This window comes from Phacochoerus africanus, chromosome 6 (genome assembly GCF_016906955.1).
Source record: "Phacochoerus africanus isolate WHEZ1 chromosome 6, ROS_Pafr_v1, whole genome shotgun sequence".
Lineage (NCBI taxonomy): Eukaryota > Metazoa > Chordata > Mammalia > Artiodactyla > Suidae > Phacochoerus > Phacochoerus africanus.
Window position 1 is genome coordinate 125,064,359 of NC_062549.1, and position 25,272 is coordinate 125,089,630.

General features: G+C 42.3%; 1 protein-coding gene across 1 annotated transcript in view; it reads right to left on the reverse strand.

Annotated features, from left to right (window-relative positions):
- Positions 1-25,272, reverse strand: part of RPAP2 (RNA polymerase II associated protein 2) — an 82,227-nt gene that overhangs the window by 17,459 nt on the left and 39,496 nt on the right. The window contains 2 exon segments of the mRNA XM_047785314.1: positions 12,278-12,346; positions 24,475-24,555. Of these exon segments, the coding sequence (XP_047641270.1) occupies positions 12,278-12,346; positions 24,475-24,555 (150 nt within the window).

Sequence of the window (25,272 nt, forward strand, 5' to 3'; positions counted from 1 at the left end):
TCTTTTATTTATCATTCCAAAGATGAAAAAGCTCATGGAAATCAGAGGAAAGCAATATTTGAAAGCAAGCTTTAAAATCAGACACATTAAAAAATTAAAGTATTTACTGATTTTATAATTAAATGAGTAAAAAGATAATTTCCTAGTTATATTTAATTGTTGTTCGTTGATTTTATTAAAGATTTTATAAATATCTGCATTAAAAAAGCCATGCTAGATTTGGTTAAAGCAGCAATTCCTTTCAGGCTGGTCGCATCCCTATCAGACTGTATCCGCTGGAAAATATAAATCGTTACCAAGAAAATATTCTCTTTACTCATGATAGTACGCAATAATTTTTGGTTTTTCCCGTGCTACCAGTTCTATTTTGAAGTTCAAAACGCCAACAATGGCGTGATCTGCGTTGTTCCCGTCCCCGAGTTCGTTTGATCTGCTTTACACACATGCCCTCCTCAGTGCTCACTACGTGCCAGCCCGGGTGCTCGGCGACAGGGAGACCAAAGTCACCCAGACGAGGTCCCCGGCAGCACGAAGACGACGTTTTGGTAGGAAAACACTTTCAAATCTGCCTCATGTCTGCAGGGATCTTCCTGGTTTAGAGCTCGTTCACACAGTGTTCAAACCCAATTTTTCAGTGAGTGGAAAGTCTCTTATTCTCATGTAGAAACTGGGTGTGTTTGTGTGTGTATGTTTTTTGTGAAGTACACGTATATGTTAAGACTGATTTGTGGATTATAAAAGAGGAGAGGGCAGGGAAGGTAAAATCAGGAATATGGAAAAAAAAAACCCCAAACCAAAAAACTCAGACACCAGAATTAAGCATAGTGTCTGTATAGGTCAGGCTTAGAAATGCTGCCCTAAATTTCCCCCAAAGCGGATCACTAACCTGTGGTGGAGGGGATATGAATAAGCTAGAACAAGTAACGAAATGATAATACTAATAGGGGTTTTGAGAAAGAGAAATACCTAAGGTTTGGTTCATTCACTCTTGAAATTAAGTACAGGAGGCACAATGTTACCGAAGAGCCCTGACATTTCAGGGAGAGAGAGAACCACAGGGAGGAGAGGGTGGGACAGGGAGGTGGGTGACCTGGGTGGCATTCCCAGTGCCTTCCAGACCCTTCCCTCAGCTGTCTTCTCAGTCCTTCCCACCCTGCCTGGCATCCCTGCCTTTGCTGCCAACGTGCTCAAGCCTCCACTACCCTGAGAAGTCTTTTCAAGCTTCTGCCATGTTCCACTGGCTCGTAATTCCTCTCTCTTTTCCTCTTACGACAACCACATGAAGAGGGGCAATACTGGCTATGTCTAGAAATCTTCACACCTGTCCACGAGAGTAGCCCTTGCAATCTGTTCTCCGCTGGCATTTAATGGAAACTGCTTCCGTGAAGGTCACCCACACCCACAGTCGCCCCAACCACAGCCCAAGTTCCGTTCTCGTCCTTGTCCAGCAGATGGTAACTGCCTGGCTCTCAAGAAGGTAGTCGCCCTCTCTTTTTTGAACTTCAAACCCGTTCTGGATTCCCTGGGGGTGTTCTGGTTGTACACATGCCTTTCCAAGGTACACGGGGCCATGGAAAGTGCACACATTTTGAAATCAAAATCCCAGCTGCGACCTTGGACAAAGGGCTTGTCTTCCCAGAGTCTGCTTCCCTCTCTAGGAAGTGGGACACCACCACTGACCTCATTGAATTGTGAGGTTCACATGAAATTGGGCCTATCAAGAGTCATATTTGCATACCGTTTTGGCGTTTAAAAAAGAGAAAGTCTGTTCCTCCCCCTCCTGCTGTTTCTGTGCCCCCAGCCGACCTCAGCACAGAACGCAGCGGTTCCACAGGTTCCATCCTGGACCGCCTTTAACATCCTGTAACTCTGCCTCGCACGCGACTCTAAAATCTAACTCTGTGATTTTCCTTTTCATTTGTTAGCTTCAACTCCGCATTTTCTTTTTGTTGTGTGTGTGCCTTTTCTAGGGCCGCACCCACGGCATATGGAGGTTCCCAGGCTAGGGGTCCAATCAGAGCTGTAGCCGCCGGCCTATGCCACATCACAGCAACGCCAGATTTGAGCCACGTCTGCAACCTACACCTCAGCTCACGGCAACGCCGGATCCTTAACCCACTGAGCAAGGCCAGGGATTAAACCCACGACCTCATGGTTCCTAGTCGGATTCGTTACCCACTGAGCCATGATGGGAACTCCCAACTCCACATTTTCAACACCTATTGGGGAACCACCCAACTGGATAATCTGCCTTAACCTTGGGTCTTGCCTGAACTGGTCTCAGTACTTGGAGAACAGGTGTTAAACCCAAAGCAACCTCTCCTTCAATTACTGCCTTACATCCTCTCTTCCTGAAAAGAATTGGTATTTTTTCCAATTTTCTGTCTTCATATTTTGAAATCACGTTTGATACCCCCCCCCCCAAATGCTGAACTTTGTAGATTCAGGGGCTATATAATGTCTCTTATCATCTGTCTCTCCCATTTCATTTTCACTGTAATCATTTTAGTTCACTGCAGCCCTCTTCTTTGGTTAACTTAGGCTATTACTACTAGAGACCTTGAGAAAAGCAATTTCATAAATGCTGTGGCCAAGAGCCAGAACTGAAGGGACTAAAGAAAAGCACTGGTGGAGTTTCAGGAGGATGCAGGTTCGATCCCTGGCCTCGCTCAGTGGGTTAAGGATCTGGCATTGCTGTGAGCTGTGTGATGTAGGTCGCAGATGTGGCTCAGATCCTGCATTGCTGTGGTTGTGGTACAGGCTGGCAACTCCAAGACTGACTGGACCCCTAGCCTAGGAACCTCCATATGCCATGGGTGCAGCCCTAAAAGACAAAAAAAAAAAAAAAAAAAAAGAAGAAAAGAAAAGCACTGCAATCGCAGACAGCAGACTAGCTCTTCAGTGAGAAGTCTGGCAAGTGAGTTGGTCAGTGAGGTTATGGACAAAGGATAGTTTTGTTCTGTTTTTTTCCTCCTGTTTTTTAAGCACTTGTAGGCAGTGGGGAAGGAATTAACAAAAAGCTAGAAGTGACAGCTTCCTAAGTAATTCCATTCATTCACTCGCTGCTAGATATTTATTGTAAATCTATAATATTCTAGGCACGATGCTGAAGTGCTGGGTATATCATGGGGAGTAAAATCAGACACAGAGCCAGCCCCCAAAACCCTCAAATTGAGTGAGACCTTCATCAAGCAGTCAGACTACTAACACGTGCTAGCCAAGATAAGCACAAGGTGTTATGATGGCCTATTATAAAGACAGTTGATCTAGTCAGGGAAGTTTCTTGAGGAAGAAACACTTCCTCATGTCCTCAGCCGTGAAGATGAGTGAACCAAAGAAAGAGGGGAAGGAAGAACATTCTGATGCGGGAACCGCCTGTGTCCTAGGAGGAGAGAGGGCGTGACTCGAAGGGCCGGAGAGAAGGTCGGTGTGGAGGGAATGGGGAGAACAGGCGGGTGGGGGGAGACAAGGCTGGAGGAGGGGGGCTGGACCACGCAGGGCCATGCGGGCCCCCGGAAGAGCATCGGCCAGTCTTCGAAGGACTGGATCAGAGGGGCGCCCGCAATCCAAGCACAGGCTTCGGGATGGAACGCTCTGCTCAAAACTGAAACGACCTCCACCGTCCACTGCAACGCGTGCTTGCCAGTCAGGGCTTCACCTCTCCCGCAGACTCTGCCTCTCTACACTCTTTCGAGTTCCTCTCGACCGTCTCTCTTCTTCTTGCGCCTTTCATGACACAAGCACTTCCGAGAATGCTCCCACCCTTTCATTTCCACTTCTTGAAACTATCTTCTAGGCCCATCACAAATCCCACTTCTGCGAAACCTTGTTGGATCTTCCTAGCAGAGGCCGCCGGCTCCTTCGACCCCCGCTTACACACGCTCCGCTTGGCTGCAGCTACTCACGCAGGAGTCCCCCCCCCCCTTCCTCAGCCTCCGGGGTGCTGTCACGTCTCTGACGGCAGGGTCTTGGTCTAACTTCTGTAGCCCCTACAAGGCCCGGGACACAGTCGTACCCACAGCAGCTGCTCCATAAACATCTGCTGGCTCTCTTAAAGCCAGATTTCAATTATTTGAAAACGCTTCCATTATTCTGTCGCCTCTACAAGGACTTTCAGTTATGGTGCTACGGCCAAGTGTGATTCTCATCCTTTCCTGGTATATGTGGGCTCTGTTTATGCTGGCTTTCACGGCATGATGTTAAAAACATTAAAAAAAAAAAAAAAAAAGTCCAGACAAACTCTTTACAAGAAAAATCAGGGCTACATACTACCTCAGGGAGAAAACTCATTACCATACCTAGTTTAGAGAAGTTATAGCAATGAATGTTTGGGATCTTTTCATCAATAAAAGAAAAAAAAGGAAACACTATTCTAGGACGACTTAAAAAAACATTTCCTTAAATGTGATCTGAACACAGAGTCAGGAATTCTGACATAAAAGAACAACCTTCTAGATGTCCCTATTCTTTGCTAAGACTTATTGCCAGAATAAAACGTAAAGAATAATATGGAAGACGGAAAAAGGCCCACAGGTGTGGTGACGATTCCGTAAGCAAATGAATTCTAAAATGTATTTTTACATTAAAAAAACCCAACCTGGAGTTCCCGTCGTGGCGCAGTGGTTAACGAATCCGACTAGGAACCATGAGGTTTCGGGTTCGGTCCCTGCCCTTGCTCAGTGGGTTAAGGATCCGGCGTTGCCGTGAGCTGTGGTGTAGGTTGCAGACGCGGCTCGGATCCCGCGTTGCTGTGGCTCTGGCGTAGGCCGGCGGCTACAGCTCCGATTCAACCCCTAGCCTGGGAACCTCCATATGCCGCGGAAGCGGCCCAAAGAAATAGCAAAAAGACAAAAAAAAAAACCCCAACCTACCCGTCTTACTTTCCTCCTCACCACCTTGGGCGCAGTGCTGAGGCACTCAATCGCTTCACTGCTGCCTTCGTATCTTTGATGTGGATGGCAGCAGGATGAAAGGGATCTCGGGGTTCACCCCCTGACTTCAGTGAGTACGCTGTCATCTTCCCACAGAAGAACAGCCAGCTGCATCAGCCAATGGATCTCTCTGCCAGCTTAAGGACTAAGATGCCCCACAGGGCAGGGACACTGGGTTGGGTCTCCACGACCCGCCGCCAGCAGCTAAATCCTCTCCTCTGTTGAGTACACTCATCTCCGCTGAATGCTTCAGTAGCCTCTGACGCCTTCATTAAGATAGTTCCTTACTGTAACATCGCAGAGGTAAATTCATACTGCCCAATCTATTTCACCAGGATTCAATCCCCTCTTACTGCCAACGAGACAAAAGATGCTTTACAGAGCAGCTCTGCGGTTAAGAAACCTGTGCCAGGCTACACTGCTAGTGCAAGGGGGGGAAATAGGATATAAGCCATAACGAGAGCGAATGCAGAAGTTAAGAGACCCTTGCAGAGCTAAAGGTGATCTCTGGGGTAAGGGGACCACATTTACTAAAAATACCACCATGCTTAATAATAATTATTTACATATATTTAAACTGCGTTAATTTTATCCTAGGCACAAATCTGAAGTCCCAAAATGCGAAAATCAAGAGGCATGTGAGGCTGTCATTATTAAAGACTTCTAATAGAAAAACAGACCAGAAGAACCCACCATGAAGACGTATGTCATTATGGGTTTTCTATTTCAGATTTATTACCTAGAAAACTGAGATAAAAACTTTGATTATAAAAGACCATGAAGCCAAATAAAATAGAGTGTTTTTCTTATAACAGATGGTTTATGTTCTGATCATGTTTGCATTTAATGCTTTAGGATTACCTATTAATAAGGAAGCAGGGATGCTTCCCCCTGATATTTCTAAACGAGTTCTTGGTAACTCACGCTGTAGTGAGATATTACACAGAGGTTTGTTTAAAGGGTTGGGCTGTCGTGCCTTTAAACTTTATATCCAAATCCTGTTTGTGACAGCTTTATAGAGCAGCTTTGGAGATGAGTGTTGGAAAAACTTCTTGATAAGAACAGTGCTCTCAGAATAGTGGCTTGACTTCCCTTCAATCCTCCCAGACAGAAATGGAATCAGCAGGTAGTGTCCACACAGCATGTCACACTCTAAAGGTGCAGAACCCAGAGGCTAGAAATAACGGTGTCAAGAAACCTCATGCTTCCGCGTCTCCCCTGGCCCGTTCTCCCAGCAAGCTCGGGTAGGATGTGAAGCTGTCAAGAGCAGAGGGAGGCGGACTCCTCAGGTCAAGGTGGGGACCGTGAGGGCTGAGAGCTACCTGCTAGCAGCTCTCATCACTGCTGTCACTGCTGCTACTGCTGCTGCGTGGGAGGGGGAGCTGGAGAGCACATCTTTCTTCTTGGGACCCTTGGCGACTTTAATGTATATTCTGGCCCAAGGATGGGGATGCTTAGCTACTCATGGATTAAAAAACCTTCCATTATAAAACTGCCAAAAATATGAGGAAGTGTGAGGCAAGAAGAGATGACCTCTGAAATAAAATCTCCAGAGCCTTCATAGAATGCCAGTGGTGATTTTAAAGCAGTGCAGCCACTGTGGAAAACAATCTGGCAGTTCCTCAAAAGGTTAAACACAGAGTTAGCATGTGACTCAGTAATTCTATTCATAGCTATATATACTTATGAGAACTGAAAACTTATGCTCACACAGAAACTTGTACACAAATGTTCATAAAGAGCCAAAGAGTAGAAACAACCCAAATGTCCACCGACTGATGAATGGATAAATAAAATGTGGTATATCCATACAATGGAATACTACTCAGCCATAAAAAGGAATGAAGTTCATGTTACAACATGAGTGAACCTTGAAAACACTGTGTTAAGTGAGAGAAGCCAGACACAAAAGGCCATGTATTATTCTATTTATAGGAAATGTTTGGAATAGGTAAATCCATACAGAAAGTAGATTAGTGGTTGCTGGGGGGGTGAAAGAAGGGAAAACGGGGACTAAGCTAATAGATATGAGGTTTCTTTTTGAGGTGATGAAAATGTTCTGGAATCAGTGGTGACAGCTGCACAAAATAGTGACTATACTAAATACAAGTGATTTGTACATTTTAAAATGGTGAATTTTATGTTATATGAATTATATCTCAATAAAACACAATTATATATAAAAATTTCATAATTATAAGGAAACGTACACATTATTTCAATGATCGATACGGTCTCAGACACTGAGAACTAAAGTGGGAATGTTAAGAGAAAGGCTTTGGAATACTTCTGAGAACCGATACATTTCTAAGGAACCGTCTCTTCATTTTTCATGGCGTGCTCACGCATTTCTCTAAGGAAATCAGTGACGGGCACACTATAAAAAACAATCTGCTGAGGCAAAAAGCCTTCGCCACATCTTTCTGTTCATGCCTGGCACCCGAGGGAAGGGACTCTCCCGAGTGTCGATGCGTGTGACGGTTACCTAAAGTGGCTGCCCATGGCCAGAGAAGGCTTTTGTTGCGCGATCATGGTCAAGTTGAGCTTATTTAAATACCATTTCCCAGGACTTACATGCTTCTCCCAGAACGATGGGAATACTCAAAGCTTTTAGGGGGAATAAACTATGGCCTGGTCTCTGTCTAGGAAGTGGGCCACAGTTCACTGGAAACAGACAGTTCAGATAAATAAAATGAAAACAGACATTTCTGGAGATGATCATGAAAGCTTTCCATTAGAGAACACCAAGGGCAGGAAGCCAGGACCAGCGTGTATCCACAGGCCACCTTCTACTCTCCGTTCCTCCTAAGCAGCACAGAGCAGGTAAGCACGGATGCACTCACACCTTCATGAGAAAACCAAATCATCCCCACGGAACACAACTCACTCCTCTCCGTGGCTGGGCGCTATGAGACATCGGATTCCTAGGCTACGAATAACCACAGATCATCATAATCCAATAGCAGCGGCCTTTTACAAAGGTTCCACATTCAACCTTGATGAAAAAGTTCCATTTTAAGGACAAGAAGTCACGGAAGATACTGATCCCGCTTCTGGTGTGTGTGCTGCACAGAAAGAGAACTCGGGCCAGTCCGTTGGCTTCTCCAAGCCTTCACGATGGCTCCTCTTTGGCTGCCAGCCTTGGTCTGGACCCTTCCCCTGATTTCTCAGCTTTAGGTCAACAACTGCACAGTGCCCGCTCATGTTACAGGCTCAGGTAGAATGACAGAGGCCAGAAAGACGGGGAGGACCAAGGCCAAAGGGAACAGAGAAGGGAGGAAACGGACCGAGTCTGGGGGCGGGGGGGGGAGGTGTCATGACTGTAAAGTCTCAAAAGAGTCAAAATCTTCTCAAAGACACTCTTCTGAAAACTGTGACCGGGATCAAATATGATTCTTCAGTTTCTGCTTTCCTAATACTAACGTTAGGTGAGTGTTATGAGGAAAATCAAAACAAATACATGATACACTATGAGGAGGCACCAGGAAATGCACGTCGATGTAACTTACTATGCTTTCTAATTTGGTATATAAAACATCAAAATATATAAATTCATCCACAAGCTTTACACAATAGAGCATAAAGGTCCTACAATATTTATAGCAGACTATCTATATACATATACACATTTTTAGGGAAAATCATGCATCAAGACTGTGGAAAGAGCTTAATATCTTATTAGAGCATTATTTATGCGAGAAAGATTCAATATTTTATTATTTCAACATAAAATATGTAATCAAAATACGATAAAGTTCAATGCAAACATAAAATTATTATAGCCAAGAGCTTAAGCAAAAACAGCAACTACTAGGTTACTTTACTGCATTTCTAATCAGCTATTGACTTTTTTTTTTTTTGGCCATGCCCACAGCATGTGGAAATTCCTGGGCCAGGGATAGAACCCACAACACAGCAGGAACCTGAGGTATTGCAGTGATAATGCTGGATCCTTAACACATTGTGCCACAAGGGAACTCCACCAATCAGTTATTTTTAGAACACCAAAACAGTGTTAATTAGCACTCTTATAATTTGGTTTTTTTGGTCTCTTTGTCTTTTTAGGGCCACATCCATGGCACATGGAGGTTCCCAGGCGAGGGGTCTAATCAGAGCTACAGCTGCAGGCTTACACCACAGCTCACGGCAACGCGGGATCCTTAACCCACTGAGCAAGGCCAGGGACTGAACCCGCAGCTTCATGGGTCCTAGTCAGATTCGTTTCTGCAGCGCCATGACTGAAGTTCGTGTTTTATCATGAGTTCCAAAAATGTCTACAAGCGATGACTAAAAAAATTCCATTGGAAATTTGAGAGTAAGTGCAAAGGTTTTCCAAATCCTAGGACGATTATTAGGAAAAAGAAAAACGGTAATTCCACGTATGCCTATGTCCAATCTTAGTGGCAATAAATTAAAAGGCTGAAGGCAGGGACTACTGCTCCACAAACACTGTGAGTGTGTTACCTCCTTCTGCTTTATAGGTACATGCTTCTTGGAGTGTCTAACGTCTCCGTATTTTTCTCTGTGTTTAAGGTTCTTTACCCAAAGTTGGCTCTCATGCCTGTTTTTTCTTCCCCCAATAACAATGTCTTCTCTAAAAATTAACTGTGAAATCTAAGAGGGGGGAAAGAGGGGTACAAATATAAAGCATGTTTTACAGAAGTCTATGGGGCTGATTTTAACGTGATGGGTACATGTACTTTAATTTTATCCCATCCCATATAATATTTATTCTAAAGGGATGATAAAAAGACAGGCTGAGAAGGAAATGGCTTATTAGATGAGACATAGATTCCCTGGAGGGGCAGAAATAGGAAAAGCTAAAGGGGATTTTCTGAGAAATGAGGAAATAAGAAATAAAATATGGGGACAGGGCACAGAAGTCTTAGCAGCAGATGACTAAAGAATAAGCAGATGACTAAAGAGGCTTTGGAGTTCCCATTGTGGCTTAGTTGGTTAAGAACCTGGCTAGTATCCATGAGGATGTGGGTTCAATTCCTGGCCTCGCTCAGTGGGTTAAGGATCCAGCATTGTTGCAAGCTGTGGTATAGGCCTCAGATGAGGCTCAGATCTGGCATTGCTGTGGCCGTGCCATAGACCAGCAGCTACGGCTCCAATTCCACCCCTAGCCCAAAAACTTACATGTGCCGCAGGTGCGGCCCTGAAAAAACAAAAAAAAGTAAAAGGAGATTTTGGGAGTTCTCTTATCGTGTATCAAAATGGCTTCTTAATGATTAAGTTAGTCATTAATCTGATCTGGTCTATAATCTGGCATTGTCACTGCAGGCACTCAGGACGCTGCTGTGGTGCTGGTTTGATTTCTGGCCTGGGAACTTTCACAGGCCACAGGGAGAGCCCCCCCTCCCCCCAAAAAAAGAGAGAGAGAGGTTTAACTAGGAAGATAAAGACTGCAAAGAGGGCCTATGGCAAAAGTTAGAGAGAAATGTGAGAAAAGACTTGAAAGGAAAAAACCGAAGTACCAGCTAACTTGGTGTCCATAGTGACCAAATATTTTAAAAGAAGCCAAAAGGGCTTTAACCAGAAAGGTTGTAAGTCGTCAAGGGGTCAAAAGGATCAAAGACCAGGAGAAAGGTGGGCACATCTAACCGCAGGGCCTTGGGAACAACGAGAGAGGAGGATTCAAGGAGAATGACTGCTCCGACCTTAAGACTCACTGCACAGCGGGAAACGTGCTATTCACCCAAGATGAGAAGATGTGTGTAAGGTCTTGGATTCAATTACGCTGCTATTTGTAAGGGTCCCTGACCCTTGAAATACCTACACTACACCCAAAGTTAGGTTCAGTCCAATAGTACGTAAAGGACTAGCCAAGCTTTCAGTATTCTGGGCCACGTGGATGCCTCTAACAAAATCAAATAAGAGACGTTTACTTCTGCATGGACTAATCGTATGAAATTGTAATGGTGGCCTTTGACACTTCATCTTCCCTACTTTTTCCCCTTTTGTTCCTTGCTATCCATTTTGGAGAAGAGGGGGCAGGAGTCCGACACAAGAAGAAGTAGGACCTCACACGCCCTCAGTAAGCAGCTGCTCATTAAGATCATACTTCCAGCTAATGACTTAGAAAGCAGGATTCTGAGACGACTGCTGGGCCTGGGCCTCTGACTTGTCAACCAAAAAAGTTACTTCCCCTTTAGTGTAATGAATTGCAGAAGTACAGCTTAACAGTTATCTATGAGAGTTTATTAGCAGGCAGAGGATATGGTGGGTGAGCAGAGATACTGATATTTTTTTTGCCAGTGGCCAAAATATTTACAAATTTCATAAAATGGAAAGAACTTTCTAAAAAATTAATAAGATCTGTTTCACAAATTACCAATTCAACTGGAACACTGAATAGTAGAAATGACAAAAGATTTGTTCTTATGGTTGATAAAAAATTTATATCAGGGCATTCAAGTAAAGTTATTTTCTGTGTTCTGATTTAATGAATCATGTGAGTTGTGTCTGGCTGGGCGACACAGATGCTGGTTCACTGAAGCCTACTCTAATGCCTCCCAGCACAGCCTTCCTCGAGACAGTGAAGCCAGAATAACATGTCAGACTGGAGTATATCAAAGAAAGAAAAGTAGGCCTGGAGATGCTATGAGGCTGGCTCCTAACACTTCGTGACCTGAGTGTCCAGTAAGTGTTCAATGTCCTATGGGCCTCAATGACCTCACAAGCACCAAGCAGCAACAGTAATGCAGTAATGAATGGTCTTCGAAAGAAGACTTCTGCAATTCAAGCTGAAAAACACTACACTTACTAGATGGTTTTAACCCGACTGATAGACTGCCTTAGAAACCACTAGTGATTTCTTAAAAGGTGAGTGAGTATTAAATGTTTTATATAATATAGGAAGTATCCACTCCAGTTCCTTTAAATCTGTTTGATTTTAAAGATGTACATTAACTTGGAAAATAAAACTCTTCTGATGATATAAGTGATGAGAGTTCTGGTAAACATGAACTAGCACTAGATATACCAGTAAAAATACAGTAAAATAACGAAGCCATTCAACATGAATAAAATGCACTATTAAAAATGGAATTAAGGAATTGGTCTGTATGTATCTCACACGGGCATGTTCTTCCCTTTTACAAGATTACAAATAATATTTGAAAAGAAACAGGCCCTTGGAAGAAAATATATTTAAAAATACAGAGGATTACAGCTTATCAAAATGTGGCATGGCATTTTACATGAAAGTCATTTTATCACACAAGAAAGGAAAATAGGCACAAAAGAGAGGTACAACACTTTCCAAGAAGTTTAGAAAAATCAACAAATAACTCTGTTTTTCTCTATGAGTCTTCATATTAAAAATCTGAAAGAGTACTTACAATGAGAGCAACACCAAAGCAATTAAGGTCCACTCTGCAGGTTTGTGTATAATGTTCCTATTTGTTAATCTGAAAGACAGTGAGGTAAAATTAACCAGAATGTTGCTAGCGTTAAATATATAAACTTTCCACTTTTAGATAAAATCAGATTTAGGGTATACATTAAAGAGGACTATTTTAAAATTCTTGTTATATTTGATAGAAAAGAGTCAACAGTACAAAAATGTGGCTTGATATTCAGTATCTAATAATGGCCATCTCAAAAGGAAGGCTCATATTTATATATTTACAACAATACCACTGGATAAGATGGGGATACAGGAACAACATGGGAAATGAAATTGCATGGTTTACTAAAATACACACACACACACACACCTCCCTGTAACCACATCCTCTAGTCAAATGTCCTATTAAAGATGACAAGGTAAGCTACTTCTGATTTTAGTTTTAATTCATCTTTTGCACCTTTCTACCTTGTGAGGTTGGCAGCAGGCAATTAAGGGACGTCATAATCCTAATTTACAGAAATAAGAGTTGATTTAATAAATTGTAAGACTAGGTCTCTATTCAAGAAACTTATGTTTTAAAAAATCAGAAGTAAATTTATATCCTAGCAATTGACGACAATAAACATTGTAGTCATCTCATTTCCCAAAAGCATTTAGAAAGATCATTCTAAATAAAAAATGAAAGCTCCAGAGTTCTCTGGTGGCAAAGCAGGTTAAGGATCCAGTATTATCACTCCTGGGGCATAGGTTCGATCCCTGGCCCAGGAACTTCCACATGCCGTGGACTTGCCAAAAAAAAAAAAAAAAAGCCATAAATCATTAAAAAAAGAAAACAACAGCCAGTAACATATGATAAAGGACTGTTATCCAAAATATCAAAGAAATCTTAAAAGGTAGTAACAGGAAAAAGAATGGCCAATTAAAAAATGGGCCAAAGACCTCACAGACACCTGACTAAAGAAGATATAGAGGAGCTTCTGCTGTGGCACAGTGGGTTAATTATCTGGCTTATCTCTGTGAAGGCGGCAGTTTGATCCCGGGCCCAGTGCAGTGGGTTAAGAATCCCGCATTGCCCCTCCTGTGGCTCGGACTCAATACCTGGCCCGGAAACTTCCATATGCAGCAGGTGTGGTTGAAAAAGGGGGGGGGGAGAGTAAGATAAACACATGGCAAGGAGCATAGGAAAAGCTGTTCCACATCCTATGTCGCCAGGGGAACAGAAATAAGATGATGAGATGCACCACACTGTTGGCACGGCGAAGATCCTGAGCAACCATCGCCACAGCCAAACGCTGGCGAGGGTGTGAAGCAAGAGGAAGCTGCATTCACCGCCGGGGCGAAAGACGTGGCACAGTAACTCTGGAAGACAGTCTGGTGTTTCCTATAAAACTGAACATACTCTTACTGTACTATGCAGCAACCACATTTCTCGGTGATTAACCACACAAGTCAAACCTTAGATCCTCACAAAAACCTGCCTGTGGATGTGTAGCAGCTCTATCTATTTCTATTGGAGTACAGTTGATTTACAGTATTGGGTCCCTTTCTGCCGAACAGCATAATGACCCAGTCACACAGACATTCTTTTCCCCATATTATCCTCCATCACGGTCTACCCCAAGAGACTGGGTAGGGTTCCTTGCACTGTGCAGGAGGGCTTCTTCATGGCTTTCCATTCTAAATGTAAGAGAATCGCAGTTCTATGTACAGAGCCACCAGAACTAGGAAGCAACCAAGACGTCACTCGGTAGGTAAACGGACAAACTGCAGGACATCCAGACCATGGAAAACATTATTCAGCCCCAAGCAGAAATGAGCGATCAGGCCTGAAAAGACATGGAGGTATTTTAAATGCGTATTATTTAAGCGCAAGAGTGAAAGAAGCCAGTCTGAAAAAGCTGCAAATGGTATGTTTCCAAGTATTTAACATTCTGGAAAAGGTGCAGCTATGGAGACAGTAAAAAGATTAGTGGTTGCCAGGAGTTGGGGGTGGGGGGGGGGATGGGGTGAATAAGTGGAATGCAGGGGATTTTCAGGTCAGTGAAGACACTTTATGATACTATGATAATGGACAGATGTTATTGTACATTAGTCCAAATCCACAGAATGCCCAACACCAAGAGTGAACTCTAATGTAAGCTACAGACTCTGGGTGATGACGGGACCACTCCTGCGGCACGTCGGTGACAGTGAGTGTGTAACTCCGGTGGGGGACGGTTTTGAATGGGGAGGGCCGTGCATGCGGGAGCAGGGGGCATACGGGAAATCTCCATACCTTTCTCCCAATTTTGCTATAAATCTAAAACTGTTTTGTTTTTTTTTAAATAAAGTCTTTGAGAAAAAAAAAAAGGCCAATAAATAAATTAGCAAAGGATATGAGCAAGCAATTTAGAGGAGGAAAGTTGAATGGCCAGTAAACATTTAAAAAGGAGCTCAATTTCGCTATTAAGCTGGGAAGTTAATATAAAAATGACAGTTCACTCCATTACACTGGCAAAAATAAAAGACACTCAACACCCAGGGTCGATGAGGACACGAAGAGATATTACTTTTAACACACTTCATTGTGAGCAATGAAACAATTTAGCAATATCTAATAAAACTAAAAATGCATGAGCAACTTCTAAATATAAAAAAACTCTCACTTAGGCATAAGGAAATATATATGAAGATATTTGATATGACACTGCTTGTAACAGAATAATAAACGGCGGCACTTCCACGGAATACTAAATAGCTGTTAAAATAAATGAACTAAATTTACACATTTTGCTCACCATAAGCTGAATGAAAGACAGCAAGTTTGGTAGGACATACAACTCAAGAACAGACAATACTCTTATTTTTGGACACAACTATGTACTAGAAGTATAAAAACAAAGACTGGAAAGACACAAACGAAACTCACAGCACTGGTTGCTTTTGGGGAGAAAGCAGAATGGACTGGGGAAGGACCAAGAGGATTTCATGTCTTGGGTCTTTTGCATTTTTAGTGATTCCATCGACATGAAACTTCCCCAGATAGGTGTTCTTAGGTCACCTTTGCAGGAGAGTCTACCTGGACCAGACTGTCAAGAGCAACTCCCTCTACCTCTCAGCCCCAAACTCCTGACTCCCTTACCTTGCTATATATTTTTCTTTATCCTTGTACCACCTATCACCTTCTAACATGTACTGTTTATTGGCTGTTTTGCCTTGGCTGAGGGCAGGAAGTTTTGTGTTCTTCACATATTTATTCCAAGTACCCAGGACAAGTACCTGATGGTCAGAAGAGATTCAATCAATTTTTTTCTGAAAGACAGACAATTCTCCAAAGATGACATACAGATGGCCAAAAAACACATGAAAAGATATTCAACGTCACTCATGATTAGAGAAATGAAAATCAATACCACTATGAGGTACCACCTTATACCAGCCAGAATGGCCATCATCAAAAAGTCTACAAATGATAAGTGCTGGAGAGGATGTGGAAAAAAGGGAACCCTATTACACTGTCAGTGGGATTGTAAATTGGTGCAACCCCTGTGGAAAACAGTATGGAGATGCCTCAGAAAACTAAACATAGAACTACCATTTGATCCAGTAACCCCACTCCTGGGCATCCATCCAGAGAAAACCACGACTCGCAAAGACACATGCACTCCAAAGTTCATTGCAGCACTGTTTGCAATAGCCAAGACATGGAAACAACCTAAATGTCCATCGACAGAGGAGTGGATCCAGAAGATGTGGTGCATATACACAACGGAATACTACTCAGCCATTACGAGGAAAGAAATAATGGCATTTGCAGCGACATGATGGACCTAGAAATCATCATGCTAAGTGAAGTCAGTCACACAATGAGACACCAACATCAAACGCCATCACTTACATGTGGAATCTAAAAAAAAGGACACAATGAACTTCTTTGCAGAACAGATACTCACAGACTTTGAAAAACTTATGGTTTCTAAATGAGACAGGTTGTGGGGGGGGGATGCACTGAGGGTATGGGATGGAAACGCTGTAAAATTTGGTTGTGATGATTGTTGTACACATATAATGTAATAAAATTCATTAATTAAAAAGTTTTTTTCTGAAAGAATGAACTAACCTATTTCTTTTATTTAAAAATGTATGTCTTGCTCAAATATTATAAAACATTAAAATCTATTATTTCTGAGTGGAGAATATATCTTTGTTACATTACTCAGAATTTTTTCCATAGTTATAATGTTCTACAAAATTTTAAAAGTCTAGATGATATGAAAAGCAAGTGCAGTATCGTGGTTAAAGAGTCTGACAGATATGGGTTCAATATCTGTGTTACCTTGGATGCCTTCAATGGCTGTAAGGCTTTTTATTTTTTAATTTTTTTAATTTAGTAAGATGAGGACAACGGTACTACCTATGTGATAGAGTTCTTAGGAGGATTAAAGGTACAAAAGACGACCCCGTTGCCAAATCCGATGGATATGCTCAGCCCGCATCTTAAGCTCCCAGGCGCCTTGGGCACAGCTGTCACGCCTTCTCCTTGGAACACTTCCTTCCCCTGGTTTCCCCCTGCCTGACTGCCCACCCCCGAGAGCTCCTCCTCCTCCTGAGACCCTTTCATTTTTGATCGCCCCAGGGCCTCTGCCCTTGGGTGTCTTCCAACCTCTACATGTGCTCATTCCCTCGGCCACGTCATCCAATCTCATAGCTTTAAATATTAGAGAACTATGTGCTCACAATTCTCAAACGTATTATCTCTAGCCTGCATCGCTTCCTTAAATTTCAGGCTTCATATCTAATGATCCACTCGAATGTCTACTAGGCATCTCAAAGCTTCAGGTCTTCCCCCCTAAACTGGTCCTCTGCAGCTTATCTCCATCTCAGTAAATGATTACCTAATCTTTCCAGAACCCAGCTGCTCAGGCCAAAAATTTTGTCAGTAACCTTACTCTCTTCATATCCCATGTTGAATCAATCAGCAAATCCTGATGGTTCTAATCTTCAAATAAAATCTGATCACTTATTACCTCCACTATTCTCATCTCAATCCACGACACATCTTGCCTAGATTACTGAAACAGCATCCTAGAAGGTCTCCCCGCCTCTGTCCATCTATTGTAATTCTCCAATCAGCAGCCAGAGCGATGCTGTTGAAAATCTCTCAGACCCTGTCATTCCCCTCTTCAGAATCCATAGATTGCTCTCCGTCTCACTCAAAGTCAAAGACTGACCTTGGCTCCAAGGTCAGCATAACTACACCATACCCACTGTCCACTCTTTACTTCTCTGACCATACCTCTCCATACTTTTGTCTCTGCTCATCTCTCCAGCATCACCAGCATCTTTGATATTCTGTGAATTCACCAGGCCTGCTTCTGCTTCAGGGTATTTGCACCTGCTCTTCCCTGTCTGATATGATTGCACTCATAGCAACATGGCTTGTTGCCTCATCAACTTTCTGATCTTTATACAAACAGCATCTTCTCAGTGAGGTCTTCCTTGATCAGCCTATTTAGAAATCACAACTTTCTCCCTCCTCAGTACCATCCCCTTCACCTGCCTCTGGGGAGGAAAGAAGGAGAACAAACTGGGAAAGGGAAAAGGGCCTATCATCACATAATAATAATATATATGTCGTCCTTTAAAAAATTTCCATATCCTCTCTATTAGGATAGTTCTGTTAGAGAAGGAATTTTTATTGTTTTGTTCATTGTTTTATTTGTTGTAATTAGAACAGAATCTAACATACAACCAAAAAAGGTCAAAGAAGGATAAGCGTGTAAGAAAAAAAAAAAAGCAAAAACAGTTAAATAGGATTTCCTTTTCTACTGTACTCAAATCTGCCAAAGCTAAGACAAATTTAAGAATCCATGAATTTATTTACTCATTCTGTAAAAATCTGCTGAATGCCTGCTCTACCACCATTCTGGGCGCCGGGAAAAACACGACGTGGCCTTTGCTTTCACTTCAAAGTACTTGAAGTGGCAGAACAGCAAAATTTTACCTGCTATCATTTTTTTCCTTTTGCTGAGCCAAAATTTCAAGCAAAGATGCTAAACGAACATACCTACTATCGTCTAATAACTAAATAATGAAAACAGTAGTACTGGATAGAAAAGATTTAAAAAGCACAGTTTCAAAATATAATTTGAAATTTAGTACAGATTTAGAAAAAACACCTGAGTGATCCGTGATGCAATTTAAAAGGACTTCTGTTAAAATGTAATTTTAATTCAAATCCTCCTTAGGAAAGTATCTTTTGCTTCAACTCCGATGAGACTGGTCATCACCAAGCAACTTCTGACGGAACTACCACGACAGGTCAATCAATACAACATTCCCGACGAATGACGACGATGCGGTTCGGTGGAAAGGACAGCTCCGCTCACTGGGGAAAGGTTTTTCAAGGAGCTGAAAAAGCTGCCGTACGTTCAGTTCTCACAGGCTCTCAACTCTGGCTGCACATTAGAATCACCTGGGGCACTTTTAAGAACATACTAATGTCTGGGCCCCGAGCCGAACCCTCGGAAACGCAACCTCTAGGGGTGGAGCCAGGCATCTGTAGTTGTTAAAAGCTCCCCAGGTAATTCTGATGCACAACTGGCTTGAGGATCACTGTTCTACAAGCTCCTATTATTGATCATCATTCCAAAGAGACAGATATGGTTACTGATGCCAACACCTTCCCACGCCATGTCGATGGGAAGCTCGCTCGACACAGGTCGCTGTCATCCGTGCGGATTTTCTCCGACCTCACCCAGAAGCCTCAGTCTAGTCACGTACCTGTGAAGACTGTCCTGCCGGAATGTGAGGACCCCCAAACACACTCTCACACCAGAGGTCTTTGTGTGCGCTAAACAACTGACACATTTAAGCAAGTTTAACGAAAGCTGCACACTTTGACTTGCAGGTACCAAAGAGTAAAGATTTTCAAAAGCAGCTTATTATCGAGGTTTTTATAACATCCTCTACACCAAAACAAAGCAGAATTGTTTGGCTTATTTCCCCAAAACTTTTCGTTGAATTTCAAACATGCATAAAAATAGAATATAAAACCAACTCCCATACAGTCATCATAACTGACAGGCATCAGCTCCCGGCCGATCGTATTTCACCCATGCAACCTCAGGTTCGCCACCACCCTAACCTGGGTAGTTCTGAAGCAAATCTCACGCATCACATTCTTTCATCTAGGCTTTATCTTAACTTAATGAAAATAACGCAGAAAGTAACTTGAAAAGACACTCACATAACTAGAGTGACAGAAAAAGGTGATAAAATCATAGCCTCTAAATGTAAAAGGAAGACGACATCTGAAAGTCACATCTCTGCAGTCTGCTGCCCGCCTCTTATACAGAAGGCTGTGTCTCCGGGCTTGGCTAGCTTAGGTGCCACCGAAGGCTCAGTTTCAGAGGGACAGACCTCTTCTACGTAGGGTCCTTCCTTGGGGTCTAGAGCGGTGATAAATGGAATGATTAAAACAAAATTTTAACACTAATAATTACCAAGACAACCAACAGATTTCTTTAAATTTTTTTTTCTTTCTTTCTTTTTTTGGTGGTGAGACCACCTAAAATCTATCCTCTTGACTTAGATTTGGGGTCTAAACCCAACGACTAGTTGTGTGATTTGAGATTAATCGCTCATCTCTCATTGGTTCAATGAGGATAATACTACTGTTTTTTTGGGAAATTAAGTAACACCTGTAAAGTGCCAAGCACGCCTGGCGCACAGTGAGGACTATGCTGAATACAAGGAACTGACACGGAAGGCCCAGTGCTACCAGGCTGCTTCCAAAGGCCAAGATAACAAACAACCTGGCCAGTGGTTTCCAACCTGAATTACCTAAATTCCTAGAGCACACGAAAGGAATCATGTGGCAATCTTGCAGCTATGTCTAAACATTTGTTTCCAATGGGCTTCTACTAAATTCTGAGAACCTTAGAATGGGGGGGGGGGGGAGAAAAACATCCAATTAGATAGAAAAGTAGCTGTAGAAGCTGTCGTCAAAGGAACCTGAGTCGGAGTTCCCGTTGTGGCGCAGTGGTTAACGAATCCGACTAGGAACCATGAGGTTGCTGGTTCGGTCCCTGCCCTTGCTCGGTGGGTTAAGGATCCGGCGTTGCCGTGAGCTGTGGTGTAGGTTGCAGACGTGGCTCAGATCCCAAGTTGCTGTGGCTCTGGCGTAGGCCGGGGGCTACAGCTCCGATTCGACCCCTAGCCTGGGAACCTCCATATGCCGTGGAAGCGGCCCAAAGAAATAGCAAAAAAAAAAAAAAAAAAAAAAAAGAAGGAACCTGAGTCACTTGTTAGCCTATTCTAAGGCAGTGGGTAAAAACCAAGTACAAAACTCCTCTCTGCAGTTCAACATCAAATGCTGTAATCTCTCTTCTGTGGTGTCCTCGGCGACTTTACCACTTACTGAAAACGGTGATTCAATAAACACTGCCTGAAGAAACTGAGTGCCAAGTCATTTTAAAGGCAACAAAACGAGCAGCACCTGGTTTTCATCTTTCCTCGGTGAACCCTTTTTTTTTTTTTTGGTAGACGTTCCCACAGCTGTGACCATGCTGAATCCTTAACCACTCGGCCATCAGGGAGCTCCATAACCTCTCTTACCATGGTCCTTACTTCCTAATACATCCTGAGCCAATCCTAAACTTTGGTGCTTCTACACTGTGGACAGCTAGTCGAACTCCCCCATCGGTGCAGACAGTGGCAAAGCATCTTCTTTTCTTTTGGATGCATGCTTTTGTGCTAAGTGCATCAGAGACCTAAAAAACAAATGCCTCTCTTTGCCACTAAATAGGGATGCAGAGAAGTTTGGCTTTGGTCTTGATATGTGGCCCAAACCCTCTCTTTAGCACAGCATTTAGTAAGTCTTACCAAGGCCTGGGCCAATCTGAGCATCATTTCTGGTGCATGATTCATTGACCTTGTGATAGCATAGTGTTCCCGATACCTAGTAAGTGTAACAATCTCAGTAATTAGACCAATCATGTCATTCAGATATACGGTTATTCCCCAAACATTCACTTTCAACTATAAACATTCTAGATGAAGTGGAGTGAAAGTGTCCTTATGTGTCTGTTTTATCAGTTAATAGAAGAGTAAAAATGCTGTAGTAATTAATGTTGCTTACAAAAACTAAATTTTACGTATAAAACAATCAGTAAATATTTTCAACTACTTAGCAAAATAGATTAACAGGTAATACAAATATGCCCTACATTAGATTACTTTCTCAAGAAAGTGTCCTGGAAAAATATTTATAAATATTTATAAAAAATTAAATAATAGGAGTTCCTGTCGTGGCACAGTGGTTAACGAATCCAACTAGGAACCATGAGGTTGCGGGTTCGGTCCCTGCCCTTGCTCAGTGGGTTGACAATCCGGCGTTGCTGTGAGCTGTGGTGTAGGTCGCAGACAAGGCTTGGATCCTGCATTGCTGTGGCTGTGGTGTAGGCCGGTGGCTACAGCTCCGATTGGACCCCTAGCCTGGGAATCTCCATATGCCGCAGGAGCAGCCCAAGAAATAGCAAAAAGACAAAAAAAATATATATATATATAAAATTAAATAACAGGAGTTCCCATCATGGCACAGTGGTTAACGAATCCAATAAGGAACGATGAGGTTGCGGGTTTGATCCCTGGCCTTGCTCAGTGGGTTAAGGATCCGGTGTTGCTGTGAGCTGTGGTGCAGCTGGTGGCTACAGCTCCGATTAGACCCCTAGCCTGGGAACCTCCATATGCCGCAGAAGCGGCCCTAGAAAAGGCAAAAAGACAAAAAAAAGAAAGAAAAAAAAATTAAATAATAGACAACCATAAGAGAGATTAGATTGTACCATAATTTAGTCTTTACAGAACTATATAATGTTCTAATATTCATGACATTAAGAAAATAGGAGTTCCTGTCGTGGCGCAGTGGTTAACGAATCCAACTAGGAACCATGAGGTTGCGGGTTCGGTCCCTGCCCTTGCTCAGTGGGTTAACGATCCGTCGTTGCCGTGAGCTGTGGTGTAGGTTGCAGACGTGGCTCGGATCCCGAGTTGCTGTGGCTTTGGTGTAGGCCAGTGGCTACGGCTCCGACTGGACCCCTAGCCTGGGAATCTCCATATGCCGTGGGAGCGGCCCAAGAAATAGCAAAAAAAAAAAAAAAGATAAAAAAAAAGAAAATAACATTTCAGATTCTGCTGTATAGCACAGAAAACTGTATCCACTCACTTGTGATGGAACATGATGGAGGAGAATGTGAGAAAAAGAATACAGAAATACACATGTACGACTGGTCACTTTGCTGCACAGCAGAAACTGATACAACACTGGAAGTCAACTATAATGGAAGAAATAAAAACCGTAAATAAAATAAACATAATTTATCAATTTAAAAAAGAGCTATTTACGTCCATTAAAGTCATAACTATTTTAAGAAAAAGTCCTACTGGGGAATTCGTCACACCTTCTGAAGATGAATTAAAAACAATGTTACATGATAATACCCTGGGCTAGACAGATACCTAAACTACATACATAACAGACAGAGTCGTTCAAATCTAGGCTCTAATCCAAATTATTTTTAAAATGTTAGACGAGACTGTCAGAGAAAATTAGGGTACCCAAACACACTGTGTTCAGTCAAACTACACAACCAAAGACTCTACAAGAATGTCTTCAGACAACTTCTATAGTCTCGAGTCTATGAAGGCTTAAGATTTCAACACAGAAGGTTACAAATGATCCTTCTGTAGCTTCAGAAGAGGAAGAACTTTTGAGACATGCCTCAACTTTGAATCCTAGTTCCTTTTAAATCATTTATTAAAAAACATTTTCCTGAATTACTCTGGGGTAACATAAAAAGGTTAGTGATGTTTTAAAATGTGCTGGTTGGGAGTTCCCGTCCTGGTGCAGAGGAAACGAATCTGACTAGGAACCATGAGGTTGTGGGTTCGATCCCTGGCCTCGATCAGTGGGTCAAGGATCCAGCATTGCCGTGAGCTGTGGTGTAGGTGGCAGATGAGGCTCGGATCTGGCGTGGCTGTGGCTGTGGCTGTGGCTGGCACCTGTAGCTCCGATTAGGCCCCTAGCCTGGGAACCTCCATATGCTGCAGGTGGGGCCCTCAAAAGACAAAAAAAAAAAAAAAAAAAAGTGCTGTTTGAAAGTGAATGTCTATTTGGTATCACAGTGACTGTAAGAAAAATCAAACTGCTAATATTACCATAAAATTGTTCCTTTGTTCCTGTATTATAATTTCATTTATATAAATTTGGCCACCCCACAACATGTGGAAGTTCCTAGGCCAGGATAGAACCTGTGCCACAGCAGTGACCTGAGCTGCTGAAGTGACAATGCCAGATCCTTAAACCACTGTGCCACAAGGGAACTCCTATAATTTTAAATTTTAAAAATCTTACTACTATTGTTGACAATAAACTATAATAATAATGAATTTTTTGGAGGAAATGATTCTTCCACCCTAGAAGTTCATCATATGTCGGTGCTATCTGGCTTTAGTCACAGACAATTATTACTCTAATGTTTGGTCACTGGCACTGGGCCAGAATTTGTATCTGGTTCACCTCTACTCACAATGTATTTAGAAGCCTGTCTCTATGCGTCCTGAGAGCCTCATCTTAGCCTGGTTTTCTATTTTTTACCTTGATAGCTGTAGAAAAATCCCAATGGCTCCGTTTCATAATTGATACTCTCTAGTTTTCCTTCCCTTGTTCTTCCTGTCACTTCGGGTCTGTTTCACCTGATTCAGGACTAAATGACCCCCTGTCCTGCTCTGCTTCCTCACCTGTCTTCTCACAGGAGGTCCTGCTCAAGGGTGGGCATGTGCTTCCGTTGCATTGTCCCCAATGCTGGTCATCTGATATATATATATTCGGTAACTCGCTAAAATGCAAGATAGTACTGTCTAACCGCCATGTCTCAGATATCATTTTCCTTCATAATTTTAGGCTATTCCATGTATAAACTATCCAAAGCTAAATCTATTACGGTTTGAGCAAATATGGGGTGGCATTTTAACACAAGACACAAGTAATGTTGTTTCGCGGAAAAGAAAAGAAAACGCAGTATTTGGATCTAAGACAATTAAGGTAAGTTGCTTACCTTCTTCATGCCTTAGTCTACCATGGATTCTGCAAGGCAATCACATAAAGTCAAAATAACTGAGAAGGAAAATCGTGATATTAACACTAACCTGAAAGTCCGGACAAGATTCTTAAGTTGTGTGTAAATGTCTCCTAATGTAATCTGAAGAGGCCCCAAAAGTCCAGGCAATCTGAAAATTAAAAATTATATTTCTTTAAAAATAAAATTTAATTATATAGATACACTGGGCGGGGTCTTGCCTAAATCTAGATTTTCCATAGTTAATCAAGGTACTGAAGTGGAGGCAGTTAAGCTAGTTTATGACTGGTGAAAAGTCATAAAAGAAATACTTTGAAATAACCACAAACTATATTTTGTAGTCTACGCTACAGAATGAGGCACTGAAATGCCAGAACAGCATTTTGGCTGCTATCTATATTCCTGTCTCTAGTATTTCTTACCTTTTTACTTTCAAATATTAGATAAATGGGAAGAACACAAGGCCAGGGGATTGGCCCCTAAATGGTGTATTTCTTATTAAATCCTTATAGTCAGAATAAAAATTGGCACATTTCTAGAGAGCAATTTGATAATATATAGTAACATTTTAAATGTGGATACTCTTTGACCCAATAGTTTTACTATGAAAAAATTTATCCTAAAGGAATGATCAGATAAACATAAAAAGTATGGTTACTGCTGAAATATTTTCAATAGTGAAAAACTGGTAACAAATGTCCAGCAAGAGACAGGTTAAATAGATTATGACATAACCGTAACATAGTAAAACCTTTAATAATGTAAACTAATCTGTCTATATATTTTTTGCTTTTTAGGGCCGCATCCGCAACGTATCGAGGTTCCCAGGGGTCCAATCAAGCTACAGCTGCCGGCCTACACCACAGCC